This window comes from Pristiophorus japonicus, chromosome 7 (genome assembly GCF_044704955.1).
Source record: "Pristiophorus japonicus isolate sPriJap1 chromosome 7, sPriJap1.hap1, whole genome shotgun sequence".
Taxonomy (NCBI): domain Eukaryota; kingdom Metazoa; phylum Chordata; class Chondrichthyes; family Pristiophoridae; genus Pristiophorus; species Pristiophorus japonicus.
The window spans coordinates 58,376,393-58,390,273 of record NC_091983.1 but is presented as its reverse complement, the minus strand read 5'-3'; the positions used below and the strand labels follow the sequence as shown (position 1 = coordinate 58,390,273).

At 46.6% G+C, this 13,881-nt stretch overlaps 1 protein-coding gene across 2 annotated transcripts in view; it reads right to left on the bottom strand.

Annotated features, from left to right (window-relative positions):
• Positions 1-4,281, bottom strand: part of LOC139267126 (transcription factor E2F6-like) — a 52,200-nt gene extending 47,919 nt beyond the window's left edge. For both annotated transcript variants that reach the window (XM_070884963.1, XM_070884965.1), the window contains exon 1: positions 3,980-4,281. In XM_070884963.1, coding sequence (XP_070741064.1) covers positions 3,980-4,022 — 43 coding nt within the window. In that variant the 5' untranslated portion in view covers positions 4,023-4,281. The remainder of the gene's footprint in view (positions 1-3,979) is intronic.
• Between the last annotated feature and the right edge of the window lie 9,600 nt (positions 4,282-13,881).

Here is a 13,881-nt window from a genome sequence, read left to right as displayed (position 1 = left end):
CTCCTTCTCTCCCTCCCTCTCCCTCCCCCTCCCCCTCTCTCCCTCCCTCCCTCCCCGCCGACCCGAACCGAACCTCTCTTCCCGACCCGACCCAACGCCACCTACCTCTGGTGCTGGGGACAGGCCCTGCCCGAAATCTCGGGCCCGGCCCGTTCAGCCTTCGGTCCCGACGGCAAACCGCTTCCTAAAGGCCTGCCTGAAGAACTTTCACACAGGTAGGAACATGGTTTATTTAATCTTTTCTTTGCTTATAAATGTTTATTCAGGTTGGATTTATTTGTATAATATTTGTATAAGTATAACTAAGGATTTATTGTAGAATTTAATGACTTCCCTTCCTCCCCTCGTTCCCTACGCCTAATTTGTAACCTGCGCCTGATTTTTTAATGTGTTGAACAAGTTTTTTCAGTTCTACAAAAATCTTCACTTGCTCCATTCTAAGTTAGTTTGGAGTACGTTTTCACTGTGGAAACTTTGAAATCAGGCGTCAATGGCCGGACACGTCCCCCTTTGAAGAAAAAATTCTGTTCCAAAGTGGAACTGTTCTAACTGACTAGAACTGCAGAAAAAAAAATGTGGAGAATTGCGATTTCTAAGCTAGTCCGTTCTCCACCAGTTGCTCCTAAAAATCAGGTGCAAATCATGTGGAAACTTGGGCCCCAATATGTTTTTTAATTTTTACCTTGTGCACTTCATTTACCTCTACATCATCAGACAGCACAGAAAATCTGAACAGGATTGTTTGTCAGGCAACGAAGGAAGAAATTGACACGTTATAGAAATCTCCAAAATACTTCACTGGCTGTGAAGCACTTTAAAGATGTCCTGAGGTCATGAAAGGTGCTATATAAATACAAGTTCTTTGTCAGTGAGCAGATACTCGAATTGGGTGCTCCCAGCCATGCTTGCAGTTACACATTTATACCACCAGATGGGGCTTTAAAAACACCAGTTCCCAGGTTCTGGACATTTTCAAGTGCCCTTTAAAATAGTCTAGCAATCCACGCTGCTGTAGTCATGGCCTGTTTTTCCTTTACACTCAGCCAGGTAAATAGCTATAATGATCATCTCTTGAAGAGATTTTGAACTACTGGACATTTTAAAGCAAAAACTCAACTATTATGGACCAGAAGTAGTTCAACGAACAGCTGCCGCCACATTCTTTAAACTTCAAACAGGCTTTGTGTAACCAGTTACTTAGGGATGCCACCCTTTGCTTAATACAATATAGGAGAGCACCAGACATTTAATGCTGTGCACATGTATGAAACAAGACCACTCCTGCAAATGTTAAAATGGGAAACAGGTATGCTACATTTTGAGTATTTGAACCTTTTTTTAAAATGGTTGACATATTTTTACCTTCTTTGTTTCAGACTATTCTTGTAGCTAAACCCTTGCACCCTAGACCCTGGAGAATGTTTACACTTTCCTTGATAATTTGTAGGTTTCATAGCATGTCCAGGAGAACAAACATAAAACCGTTCTTTAGATTGCTTTAGCTACTAATTCTGTCCCATGCTGCCACGGTATCATCTTGGTTGTTATAAAATAGTGAATAATCTAATTCATCGTGAATAACATCACAGGAGATCTACTAGTGTACATATGGAGTGTGCTAAAATCTTGTATATTGCACTGTCATATCTTTTTGTGATAATAGTTATGCAAACAAAACATTACATATACCAAGCACAAAAAAATAAAACAATGCACACAAAATAGAGCCAATTCAGAAAGAGTCCTAGACTGTAATCCAATGTCAAGCATTCAGATGACAATGGAGTAATGTGAAGCATTTTACTAAATTACTTTTGAAATTGACTCCCAAGATATCAATTACAGTGTAAAAAGAATCAATTATATTCAACTAATTAACATCTTTCATAATGCAAAACATACAAACTACAAATCAGTGTTTACTTAAAAGGAGAACATGAGAAGTACTTGAGGGATACGCTCAAATGTGTGAATTAACTTCTTCACTCTTTTCCCCCTTTTAGATCTACTTTCAAGCCATTCCAACAACTTCTGTCACAGCTGCCTTGAGGATATCTTCACTCTTTTCAAAATGAGATAGCTTTTGGAGCAATGCATGGAAAGGAACCTCATTCCAAATGATCCAATTTTAAAACCGGACAATGGGTAATGATCAATGCAAAAATGGAAAATGCTGTAAACACACAACAGATCGATCAGGATTCACAGATGCTCTTGGGGTTGGCCCAGGTGGCCATCCACATGTCCAGGTTGGAAGCGGCCTGTTGGGGTGGGTGGTCACTCGGGTTGTCTGCCTCTCTTCCGCGGTTTTGCCAGTGCCCGGGTGACCCTGGAGGAGGAGCATGCAGTACCCTTGAGAGCTTTCATGTGGGCACCGCAGGGACTGTAGAGCATATTGGATGCGGGTGGCAATATTATTTAATTTGATAAGTTTCTTTTATTTTTCACTGGCTGTGCCCCCGGAAAAAAAAAGATGCACTTTTGTTATGTTTTTGTTGGTTTGATGACCTACTGTCTCTTTATAGGCTTTATAAGAAAAAGCAACCACAGAAAGAAAAAGAGATTTGATGCTCTGACTGAGAACAATTGAGATAATAAGTGACTCCCGAAAACTACTTTGCAAGGGTTGGTAGTAACATGAGCTTTAGGTCATCTTTCTCATCCAATACCAAAGTTATATTGCAAGGCAGTGCCGTGCTTTTTTATGATGGGGCATGAAGTGAGAATGATGCAAACTTAAAAATATTTTGCAGTCAGTGGCAAATCAAAGACAGTCCTCGCTGGTCCCGAAGTAAGCTTCGGAGAACAATCGTGTGATCACGGTGTCGAGAAGTTTGGGTTTTTCGACGTGTAATTCAAATCAGCGGAGTATAGTGGGGATCCTCCAGTGAGAGCTGCTGTGACGCTAACTAGCTGTCTAAGCAGTCAATCAAATTGCAGAATTCTTACAGACAACGAACAAGGAAGTGGCTAAGTCCTTAAAAGTCTAACTTTGTAAAAATGTTAAAGAGAGCAAAACAAAGGTTGGGGCTCTCGCACGGGGAAAAGGCAAACCTAAAATAAAGGAGGAACAAACATTTTTTTAAATTATTATTAAAACAATTTAATTTTAACCTGTGGAGGAGCAGTGAATGACAGACCGCAACTTCAGAATTTCCACGTTAGGCTGAAGTTGCGGTCAGTTTCAACGGTGAAATAACGGCGAACCAGGACCGCAAATTCTGGTCCATTGTTTAAAATATGAGCAACGGCAGTAAAGCGCATGTGAATTAAACAGTCGAGACAGCTCATTTGTTATATGTGCATTCAGGGTTATAATCAATATGCACCGAAACAACTGAAATAAATTCCAGAAGTACATCAGTCGCCTTCCAGCATGAATTTCCTGGTGATATTAAATTTAGAATATATTACATTTTGGAAATCTGACCCAACTCCCAAAACATGGTAGAACTGTGACAAAAAACTGAACTATAATTGCAACACAATTACTGAAGGTAAACGCATTGTAGAGAACACAACGTGTTCCAATGACCAGGCCAATGACATTGCATAACTCAAGAGATCCGAACAAAAAAAGTGAATACACAAGCCTATATATCCATGCATGGAACACACCCCTACAACCCAACCGTCCCTTCCCCATACGCAGACTTCGGTTTACCTCCCTTTATTATGCAATTCAACGGCAACCGACTGTTGCCAGGATTTGACTTCACATGGTGGAGTAAACAGTGTGAACGTAAACACGCCCAGCGTGTTGGAGACATGTGCACGTCGATTTTGTTTTAAAAGCATAATAATACATGTAATTTTAAAGACTGTCCGCCTTATGTCAAATTAACACTGAATGAGGCCCGAGGGAAGCAGTGCCACCTGGGTGCTGAAGATGGACAGAGTGTTACACATGTAAACACACCAGAGCGGGAGGGAGGGGAACTCGGCCTGGCTAGTGCCAGGGCTCGGTAACAAGACTCACTGTAACTGGGATTTGCGATCATCCGCCTGATATGTTCATCCATGGTTATTCTTGTGGTTATAGCAGCACTTCTCCCCTCACTCAGGCCGGCGACAACTCCCAACCCCCGGCACCGCCGGCCGATCTACAACCGGTGGAACCGAACGAGCCCGATCCGATCCCCAGCCTGGCTCGGGTCGGCTCAACGCTGATCGCCTTTCCCCCGCCCCCCCAGCCTGAGGCCGGGCTCCGCCGCCCGCTGGTCACCAAGGAGGAGCCGCCGCCTGTTTTTTTATTCTCTCGCTCGCTCTCCGATCCAAACGGCAATATGGCGCCGCGCATGCCCAGAAGGAGCCACTCGGAGGCTGGGCGTATGCGCGCTGAGCCGCCGTGTCGTTCCTTGTCGCAAAGGCGCCTCAGCCGGGTTCCGGGCGCCATGTTGTTTGTCTTCTGATCTGTCGGGCTTGTTAACTTCGCAGGAGTTAAAAAATCAATCTCCTGGACACGTTGGAGAAGAATCAGAGCGATTTTTAAATGTTTTTTTTTCTCAATTTTCTTTAAACACTTTTGTTTCTCAGTTATAAAAAATATCGGCGATGGGGTGGAAGGCTGTTTGAGTGGACAGGGGGACGTTGGAAGACAGGACACCATGTAATGAAACCTCCAAAACCCTAGACTTGGACCAGTAACTTGAGAATGGGAAATATTGACATGGAAGTGCTCATTTTTTTGGGTCCTTTCGATTTTAAAAGATGACCTTTTTATGGGCATCTTTTCGAGAAGGTCCATTCTCTACATTTTTTAATTGTTGCTGTAGTGCCGATTCAAACTATAGGAGAAAATACATTGTAAATCCATTTAATATGAACAGATAAATTTTTTTACAGAAGGACAGGCTGACATATTGTTGGATTTTGCTGCAAAGCCAATGAACACTGGAAGTGACTTGTTAGATCCTGCTTTCAAACTGCCCCTTTCTGCAGTTAAACAATCGTTCTCTAAATAGTTATCGCCTCATCAATTTTTAAAAATCTTTCAAAATTGAAACTTAAATTTTCCTTTCAAATGTATGTTCTAACAGTAAATGAGAATAAATAACACTAAATGTTACAAAGAAAATGCAATGGATAAATATCAGAAAGCTCAATAATAAGTTTACAATTTTGGGTGAAATTACACATTTAAATGCTTCTATTTGCATTTAAAATAGCCGCTTGCTAGATTTTGAAACAGGCTGGGGGGTGAGGTAAGGGGCTGGGAATACAAGACTTCCCGAGCCATTTAGGAATAGCATTGGTCACAATCTTTTAGTCCTCATTGGATACAGGAGTAGTGCCGGAGGACTGGAGGGTTGCTAATGTTATACAGGTTGAACGTCCAAAATCTGGAGTTCCAAAATTCGGAATGTTCCGAAATCCAGACATGGCGCTGATCTGTGGAGAGGTCGTCTGGAATCTGGAAAATGTTCCAAAATCCGGACATTTTTTTAAACCGATTACCGCTGCGAGTTGGGCCTAGGGAGGGGGGAAAAACACATCCAAAAATTTCACAAAACCGTTACCTACCAAATCGCTGAAAAATAATTTAAAAATAAAAACTTTAACTTACCATTTTTGCAGGTCTTTAACACAGGTTTTTCCAAGCCGAAGCTGTCGGACCCACAACACAGCTGCTGTCTCTGGACCCGCCGACCACCCCCTATCCACTGACCCGGACTCTCCGCTGCCGCCGGCCCCCAGCCGCACTGGACCCTCCGCCGACCTTCCTCCCCTGCCCCCCGGACCCTCTGCCGACCTGGACCCTCCACCACTGCCCCTCGACCCTCCGCTGTCCCAAATCCTCTGCTGAAACCCTCTGTTGCTCCCCCTCTCCCCTGCTGCCGCAGCACCCCTACCTCAGCCCAGGCGTTTCCGGATTCGAGACATCGGAAAGACGTTCCAGAATCCGGAAATACCTGAAACCTGGAACGGCCTCGGGCCGAGGTTTCTGGATTTCGGACGCTCTACCTGTATCACTATTCAAGAAAGGGGAGAGGGATAAACCAGGAAACTTCAGGTCAATCAGCCTAACATCGGAATTTATCGGAAACCATTATCAGGGACAAAATAACTAGACATAGCTGTGCCTGCCTTTTCGTAAGATATGTGGAAAACTCTTTGTTCCAGATCAACTTAGGTCCCTTCCCTCACCTCTTTGTCCGTTACATTCCTGCTCTCGATCTGAACTAGAAAATTTCATTCACTTTGCTTCCAATTTCCACTCTTCCCTCACCTTCACATGGTTCATCTCAGACTCTTCCCTTTCTTGACTTCTCTGTCTCCGTTTCTGGGGTTAGGCTATCGACAAACATCCACAATAAGCACACTGACTATCTGGACTACACTTCCACATAACCATAGAAATTTACAGCACAGGAGGCCATGTGGCCCATAGTGTCCGTGCCGGCCGACAAAGAGCTATCCAGCCTAATCCCACTTTCCAGCTCTTGGTCTGAAGCCTTGTAGGTAACGGCACTTCATGTGCATATCCTAGTACTTTTTAAATGCTATGAGGGTTTCTGCCTCTACCACCCTTTTAAGCAGTGAGTTCCAGGTACCCATCATCCTCTGGGTGAAAACATTTCTCCTCAAATCCCTTCTAAACCTCCTACCAATACTTTAAATCTATGCCCCCTGGTTATTGACTCCTCTGCTAAGGGAAATAGGTCCTTCCTATCCACTCTTATCGAGGCACCTCATAATTTTATACACCTAAATTAGGTTTTCCCTCCGCTTCCTCTGTTCCAAAGAAAACAACCCCAGGCTATCCAATCTCGTAGCTATAATTCTCCAGTCCAGGCAACATACTCGTAAATCTCCTCTGCACCTTCTCTAGAGCAATAATATCTTTCCTGTAAGTGGTAACCAGAACTTCACGTCGTACTCTATCTGTGGCCTAACTAATGTTTTATACAGTTCAAGCATGACCTCCCTCTCTTATATTCTATGCCTCAGCTAATAAAGGCAAGTAGCCCATATGCCTTCTTAACCACCTTATTTACCTGTCCTGCTACCTTAAGGGATCTGTGGACATGCACTCCAAGGTCCCCGTGTTTCTCTACACTTCTCAGTGTCCTACCATTTATTGTGTATTCCTTCGTCTTGTTAGCCCTCCCCAAATGCATTAACTCACATTTCTCTGGATTGAATTCCATTTGCCTCTGTTCTGCCCACCTGACCAGTGTCTTCCTTTAGTCTACAGCTTTCTTCTTCATTATCAACCATAATAAGGCCAATTTTTGTATCGTCTGCAAACCTTAATCATACCCCAATTTGAATCATTGATATATCATAATCATCATAGGCAGTCCCTCGGAATCGAAGAAGACTTGCTTCCACTCTAAAAATGAGTCCTTAGGTGGCTGAACAGTCCAATACGAGAATCACTGTCCCTGTCACAGGTGGGACAGATAGTCGTTGAAGGAACAGGCGGGACAGGTTTGCCGCACGCTCTTTCTGCTGCCTGCGCTTGATTTCTGCATGCTCTCGGCGATGAGATTTGAGGTGCTCAGTGAACTCCTGGATCCACTTCGGGCGTTTTTTGGCAAGGGACTCCCAGGTGTCAGTGGAGATGTTGCACTTTGTCAGGGAGGCTTTGAAGGTGTCCTTGTAACGTTTCCTCTGCCCACCTTTGGCTCGTTTGCCGTGAAGGAGTTCCGAGTAGAGCACTTGCTTTGGGAGTCTCGTGTCTGGCATGTGAACGATGCGGCCTGCCCAGCGTGGTCAGTGTTTCAATGCTGGCGATGTTGGCCTGGTCGAGGACGCTAACGTTGGTGCGTCTGTCCTACCAGGGGATTTGCAGTATCTTGCGGAGACATCGTTGATGGTATTTCTCCAACGGCTTGAGGTGTCTACTGTACATGGTCCATGTCTCTGAGCCATACAGGAGAGCGGGTTTTACTACAGTCCTGTAGACCATGAGCTTGGTGGCAGTTTTGAGGGCCTGGTCTTCAAACACTCTTTTCCTCAGGCAGCCAAAGGCTGCACTGGAGGCGGTATTGAATCTCGTCGTCAATGTCTGCTCTTGTTAAGAGGCTCCCGAGGCATGGGAAATGGTCTACGTTGTCCAGGGCCGCGCTGTAGATCTTGATGACTGGGGGGGGGCAGTGCTGTGTGGCGGGGACAGGTTGGTGAAGGACCTTTGTCTTACGGATGTTTAACGTAAGGCCCATGCTTTCATATGCCTCAGTAAATAGGTTGACTATGACTTGGAGTTCAGCCTCCGTATGTGCGCAGACGCAGGTGTCGTCCGCGTACTGTAGTTTGACGACAGAGGTTGGGGTGGTCTTGGACCTGGCCTGGAGATGACGAAGGTTGAACACGTTCCCACTGGTTCTATAGTTAAGTTCCACTCCAGTGGGGAGCTTATTGACTGTCAGGTGCAGCGAGGAAGATTAAGAGGAGGGTTGGGGCGATGACGCAGCTCTACTTGACCCCGGTCCGGACGTGGATTGGGTCTGTAATGGATCTGTTGGTAAGGATCATGGCCTGCATGTCGTTGTGGAGCAGGCGGAGGATGGTGTCGAACTTTTGGCGGCATCCAAAATGGAGGAGGACGCTCCATAGACCCGCGTGGTTGACAGTGTCAAAGGCCTTTGTAAGGTCGAAGAAGGCCATGTATAAGGACTGGTGCTGTTCCCTGCATTTTTCCAGCAGCTGTTGCGCTGCAAAAATCATGTCCGTTGTGCCCCATAGGGGACAAAATCCGCATTGTGACTGGGAGGAGCTCCTCAGCCAGGGAGAAGACGATTGAGGAGGACTCTAGCGACGACTTTCTCAGTGGCTGATAACAGGGCGATTCCTCTGTAGTTGCCGCAGTCGGACTTGTCCCCTTTTTTAAGATCTCCCAGCATGCTCTCCTTCCTCCAAATGAGAGGGATGAGGTCATGTATTCACGCCGACAGTGCCTCTCCGCCATACTTCAGTGCCTCAGTGGGGATTCCATCTGCTCCCATAGCCTTGTTCTTAAGCTGTCTTATGGCTTTTTCTACCTCGTGCAGTGCTGGGGTTTTACTGAGGTGGTGGCGGGTAGCATGCTGCGGGATGGAGTCGAGAACACTTGAGTCAATGGCAGTCTTGATTGAGGAGATTTTCGAAGTGCTCCTTCCAGCGGGTCCTGACTTCCTCAGTGTCCTTGATAAGTGTTTCCCAGTTCTTGGCCAGCAGTGGGGTGGGTCCTTGGGTGTTTGGACCGTAGGTAGCCTTGGCTGCAATGAAGAATCCTCGCACATCATGGCTGTCGGTGACGATGACCGGACTACCAGCGACGACCAAGCCTCCTGCAGTGGCGACCTGAACCTCTTCCCCCCCTTCGGCGACCTCCTCCTCGACTTCGACTCAGCGACCCAACCCGATCCTCGATAACGCCCGTCGAGCCAGGTGAGCCTCCAACCAGGCGATCGGGTCTCCACCTCTCCAGCGGCGACCGGGCCCCCTCCAATGGCTGCAGATGGGCCTCTGGTTACATAGACCTTCGCGGTTGCCAGTGTCAAAGACCTTTGTAAGGTCGAAGAAGGCCATGTATAAGGGCTAGTGCTGTTCCCTGCATTTTTCCTGTTGCTGTTGCACTGCAAAAATCATGTCCGTTGTGCCCCGTAGGGGACGAAATCCACATTGTGACTCCAGGAGGGGCTCTTCGGCCACGGGAAGAAGACAGTTGAGGAGGTCTCTAGCGACGACTTTCCCAGTGGCTGATAGCAGGGAGATTCCTCTGTATTTGCCACAGTTGGACTTGTCCCCTTTTTCATGGACAACTCCAACATTGATATCTACCACAAAAAGCAAGGGACCTAGTACTGAGCCGTGCGGAATCCCACAGGAAACAGCCTTCCAATCACAAAAACACAAAACGACCACCACCCTTTGCTTCCTGCCTGAGCCATTTTTGGCACTTTGCCTTGGATCCCATGGGCTTATACTTTCGTGACCAGTCTGCCATGTGGGACCTTATCAAAAGCCTTGCTAAAATCCATATAGACTACATCAAAGGCACTGCCCTCATCGACCCTCCTTGTTACCTCCTCAAAAAATTCAATCAAGTTAGTCAGACACGACCTTCCCTTAACAAATCCCTATGGGGCGCAATGGACATGATTTTTGGAGTGTGTCAGTTGCAGGAAAAATGCAGGCAACAAGGCCAGCCCTTATACATCGCCTTCTTCGACCTTATAAAGGCCTTTGACACTGTCAACTGTGAGGGTCTATGGATCATCCTCCTCCGTTTCGGATGCCCCGAAAAGTACGTCACCATCCTCCGCCTGCTCCACGACGACATGCAGGCCGTGATCCTTACCAATGGATCCATCACAGATCCAATCCGCATCCGGAACGGTGTCAAATAGGGCTGCGTCATCGTCCCAACCCTCTTCTCAATCTTCCTCGCTGCCATGCTCCACCTCACAGTCGACAAGCTCCTCGCTGGAGTGGAACTAAACTACAGAACCAGTGAGTACCTGTTCAACCTGCGCGGTCTCCAGGCCAGGTCATCGAGCTACAGTACACGGACGACGCCTGCGTCTGTGCACATACAGAGGCTGAACTCCAGGACATAGTCGATGTATTTACTGAGGCGTACGAAAGCATGGGCCTTACGCTATAATCCGTAAGACAAAGGTCCTCCACCAGCCTGTCCTTACCGCACAGCACTGCCCCTCAGTCATCAAGATCCAAGCGCGGCCCTGGATAACGTGGACCACTTCCCATATCTCAGGAGCCTCCTATCAACAAGAGCAGGCATTGGCGACGAGATCCAACACCGCCTCTAGTGCGCCAGTGCAGCCTTCGGCCGCCTGAGGAAAAGAGTGTTGAAAACCAAGCCCTCAAAACTGCCACCAAGCTCATTGTCTATAGGGCTGTAGTAATACCCGCCCTCCTGTATGGCTCAGTTAAGACGCCTCAAGTCGCTGGAGAAATAGCACCAACGATGTCTCTGCAAGATCCTACAAAGCACCAATGTTAGCGTCCACGATCAGGCCAACATCCCCAGCAATGAAGCACTGATCACACTTGATTAGCACCGTTGGGCAGGCCACATAGTTTGCATGCCAGACACGAGACTCCCAAAGCAAGCGCTCTACTCGGAACTCCTTCACGGCAAATGAGCCAAAGGTGGGCAGCGGAAACATTACAAGGACACCCACAAAGCCTTCCTGATAAAGTGCAACATCCCCATTGACACCTGGGAGTCCCTGACCAAAGACCGCCCTAAGTGGAGGAAGTGCATCTGCGTCAGCGCTGAGCACCTCGAGTCTTGCTGCCGAGAGCATGCAGAAATCAAGCACAGGCAGCGGAAAGACCTTACGGCAAACGAGTCCCACCCACCCCTTCCCTCAACGACTATCTGTCCCACCTGTGACAGAGACTATAGTTCCCGTATTGGACTGTTCAGCCACCTTAGAACTCATGTTAAGAGTGGAAGCAAGTCTTCCTCGATTCCAAGAGACTGCCTATGATGATGATTAACAAATCCTTGATTAATCTGCGTCATTCTAAATGAAGATTTATCCTGCCCCTCAGAATTTTTTCCAATAATTTTCCCACCACGGAGGTTAGGCTGACTGGCCTGTAATGACTCAATTTATCCCTTTCTTTCTTTTTAAACAAAGGTACAACATTATCAGTCCTCCAGTCCTCCGGCACCACACCTGTAGCCAGACAGAATTGGAAAATGATGGTCAGAGCCTCTGCTACTACCTCTCTTGCTTCTCTTAACAGCCTGGGATACATTTCATCTGGGCCTGGGGATTTTTCCACTTTCAAAGATGCTAAACCACTTAATACTTCCTCTCTCACTATGTTTATTTAATCTAATATTTCACACACATCCTCCGATTGCAATGTCTGCATCGTCCATCAGTTGTGAAAACAGACGCAAAGTATTCATTAAGAACCGTACCCACATCTTGTGCCTCCGCGCACAGGTACCTTTATGGTATCTAAATAGGCCCTACTCTTTCTTCAGTTATCCTCTTGCTCTTAATGTATTTATAATAGATCTTTGGGTTTTCCTTGAGTTTACTTGCCAATATTTTTACATGCCCTCTCTTTGCTTTCCTAATTTCCTTTTTAATTTCACCCCTGCACTTTCTATACCTCTAAGGTTTCTGCAGTATTGAGCCCGCGGTATCTGTCATAAGCTTCCCTTTTTTTTAATCCTACCCTGTATGCCCCTTGACATCCAGGGGGCTCTACATTTATTAGTCTCACCCTTTTTCTTTAAGGGAACATACGTGCTCTAAACACGCACTATATCGTCCTTGAATGCCTCCCATTCTCTGACACTGATTTACCTTCAAGTAGATTTTTCCAGTCCACTTTGGCTAAATCGCAACTCAGCTTAGTAAAATTGGCTTTTCCCCAATTGTGAACTTTTATTCCTGGTCTATCTTTGTCCTTTTCCATAACTACCCTAAATCTAACTGAATTATGATCACTACCACCAAAATGCACCATATGGCTCCATTTGATGATCCTTCTAACATATCATTCCTCCTCACAGTATAATTGTTTCTTTAATCAATACTGCGACTCCCTTTTTTATTCCCCTCTATCCTGTCTGAAACCCTGTAACCAGGAATGTTGAGCTGCCATACCTGCCCTTCTTTCAGCCATGTCTCAGTAATAGCTATGATATCATACTCCCACTTGTCTAACTCTGCCCTCAGCTCATCTGCCTTATTCCCTGCACTCCTTGCACCGCCAAACTCCGTTGTTGTCTATTTTCTAGCCTTTGTTTCCTTGGCCTTCCAAACTCACTAGCTAATTTTCTGCCTTCCATTTCCAGCTTTTCTTCTCTCCCTTCATAATCTACTCTCAGGTTCCCAACCCTTGCCCCAAGCTAGTTAAACCCTCCATAACAGCACTAGCAACTCCCCCCACGAGGATATTGGTCCCGGTCTTGTAGAGGTACAACCGGTCCGGCTTGATCAGGTCCCACCTCCCCCAGAAATGGTCCCAATGGCATAGGAATTTAAAGCCCTCCCTCCTGCACCACCCCTCCAGTCACACATTCATCTGCTCTATTCTTCTATTTCTGTACTCATAGCACGGAGATTACTACCTTTGAGGTCCTGCTTTTTAATCTCTTTCTTAGCTCCCTAAAATCTGCCTGCAGGACCTCATCCCTCTTTCTACATATGCCATATGGACCACGACCTCTGGCTGTCACCCTTCCCCCTCAGAATGTCCTGCAGCCGTTCAGTGACATCCTTGACCCTGGCACTAGGGAGGCCACATTCCATCCTGGAGTCACGTCTGCAGCCGCAGAAAAACCTGTCTGTTCCCCTAACTATTGAATTCCCTACCACTTTTGCTCTTCCACTCTTCTTCCTCCACCCCAGTGCAGCTGATCCACCCATGTTGCGTGAACTTTACTCTGGCTGCACTCCCCAGAGGAACCATCACCCTCACCAGTATCCAGAACTGAAAATTGGTTAGTGAGCAAGAAGCACTCAGGGGATTTCTGCCTACCTGCCTGGTCCTCCTTGTCCATCTGACGGTCACCCATTCCCTCTCTGCCTGCATACTCTAAAGCTGCGGGGTAACCACCTCTTAAAACGTGCTATCCACGAAGTTCTCACCCTCACGGATGTACTGCAGTGACGTCAGCCATCGCTCAAGCTCCGAAACCCGGAGCTCGAGCTGCTCTATCTGGCGACACTTCCTGCACACATGGTCATCCAGGCCAGAGAAGTGTCCAGGACTTCACGCATGGCACAGGGTGTGCATTCCACAGGACTGAGCTGCCCTGCTATTCCTTTATTTATTAGATTTATAACTAAATCTTTAGTATACCCCTCTGTCCTAACTTAGAGGGAATAAAAGGCAACAGTGATACTCACTGGCCCCTAACTTGAATAGTAAAAAATAAAAAACGATGTGACCTTA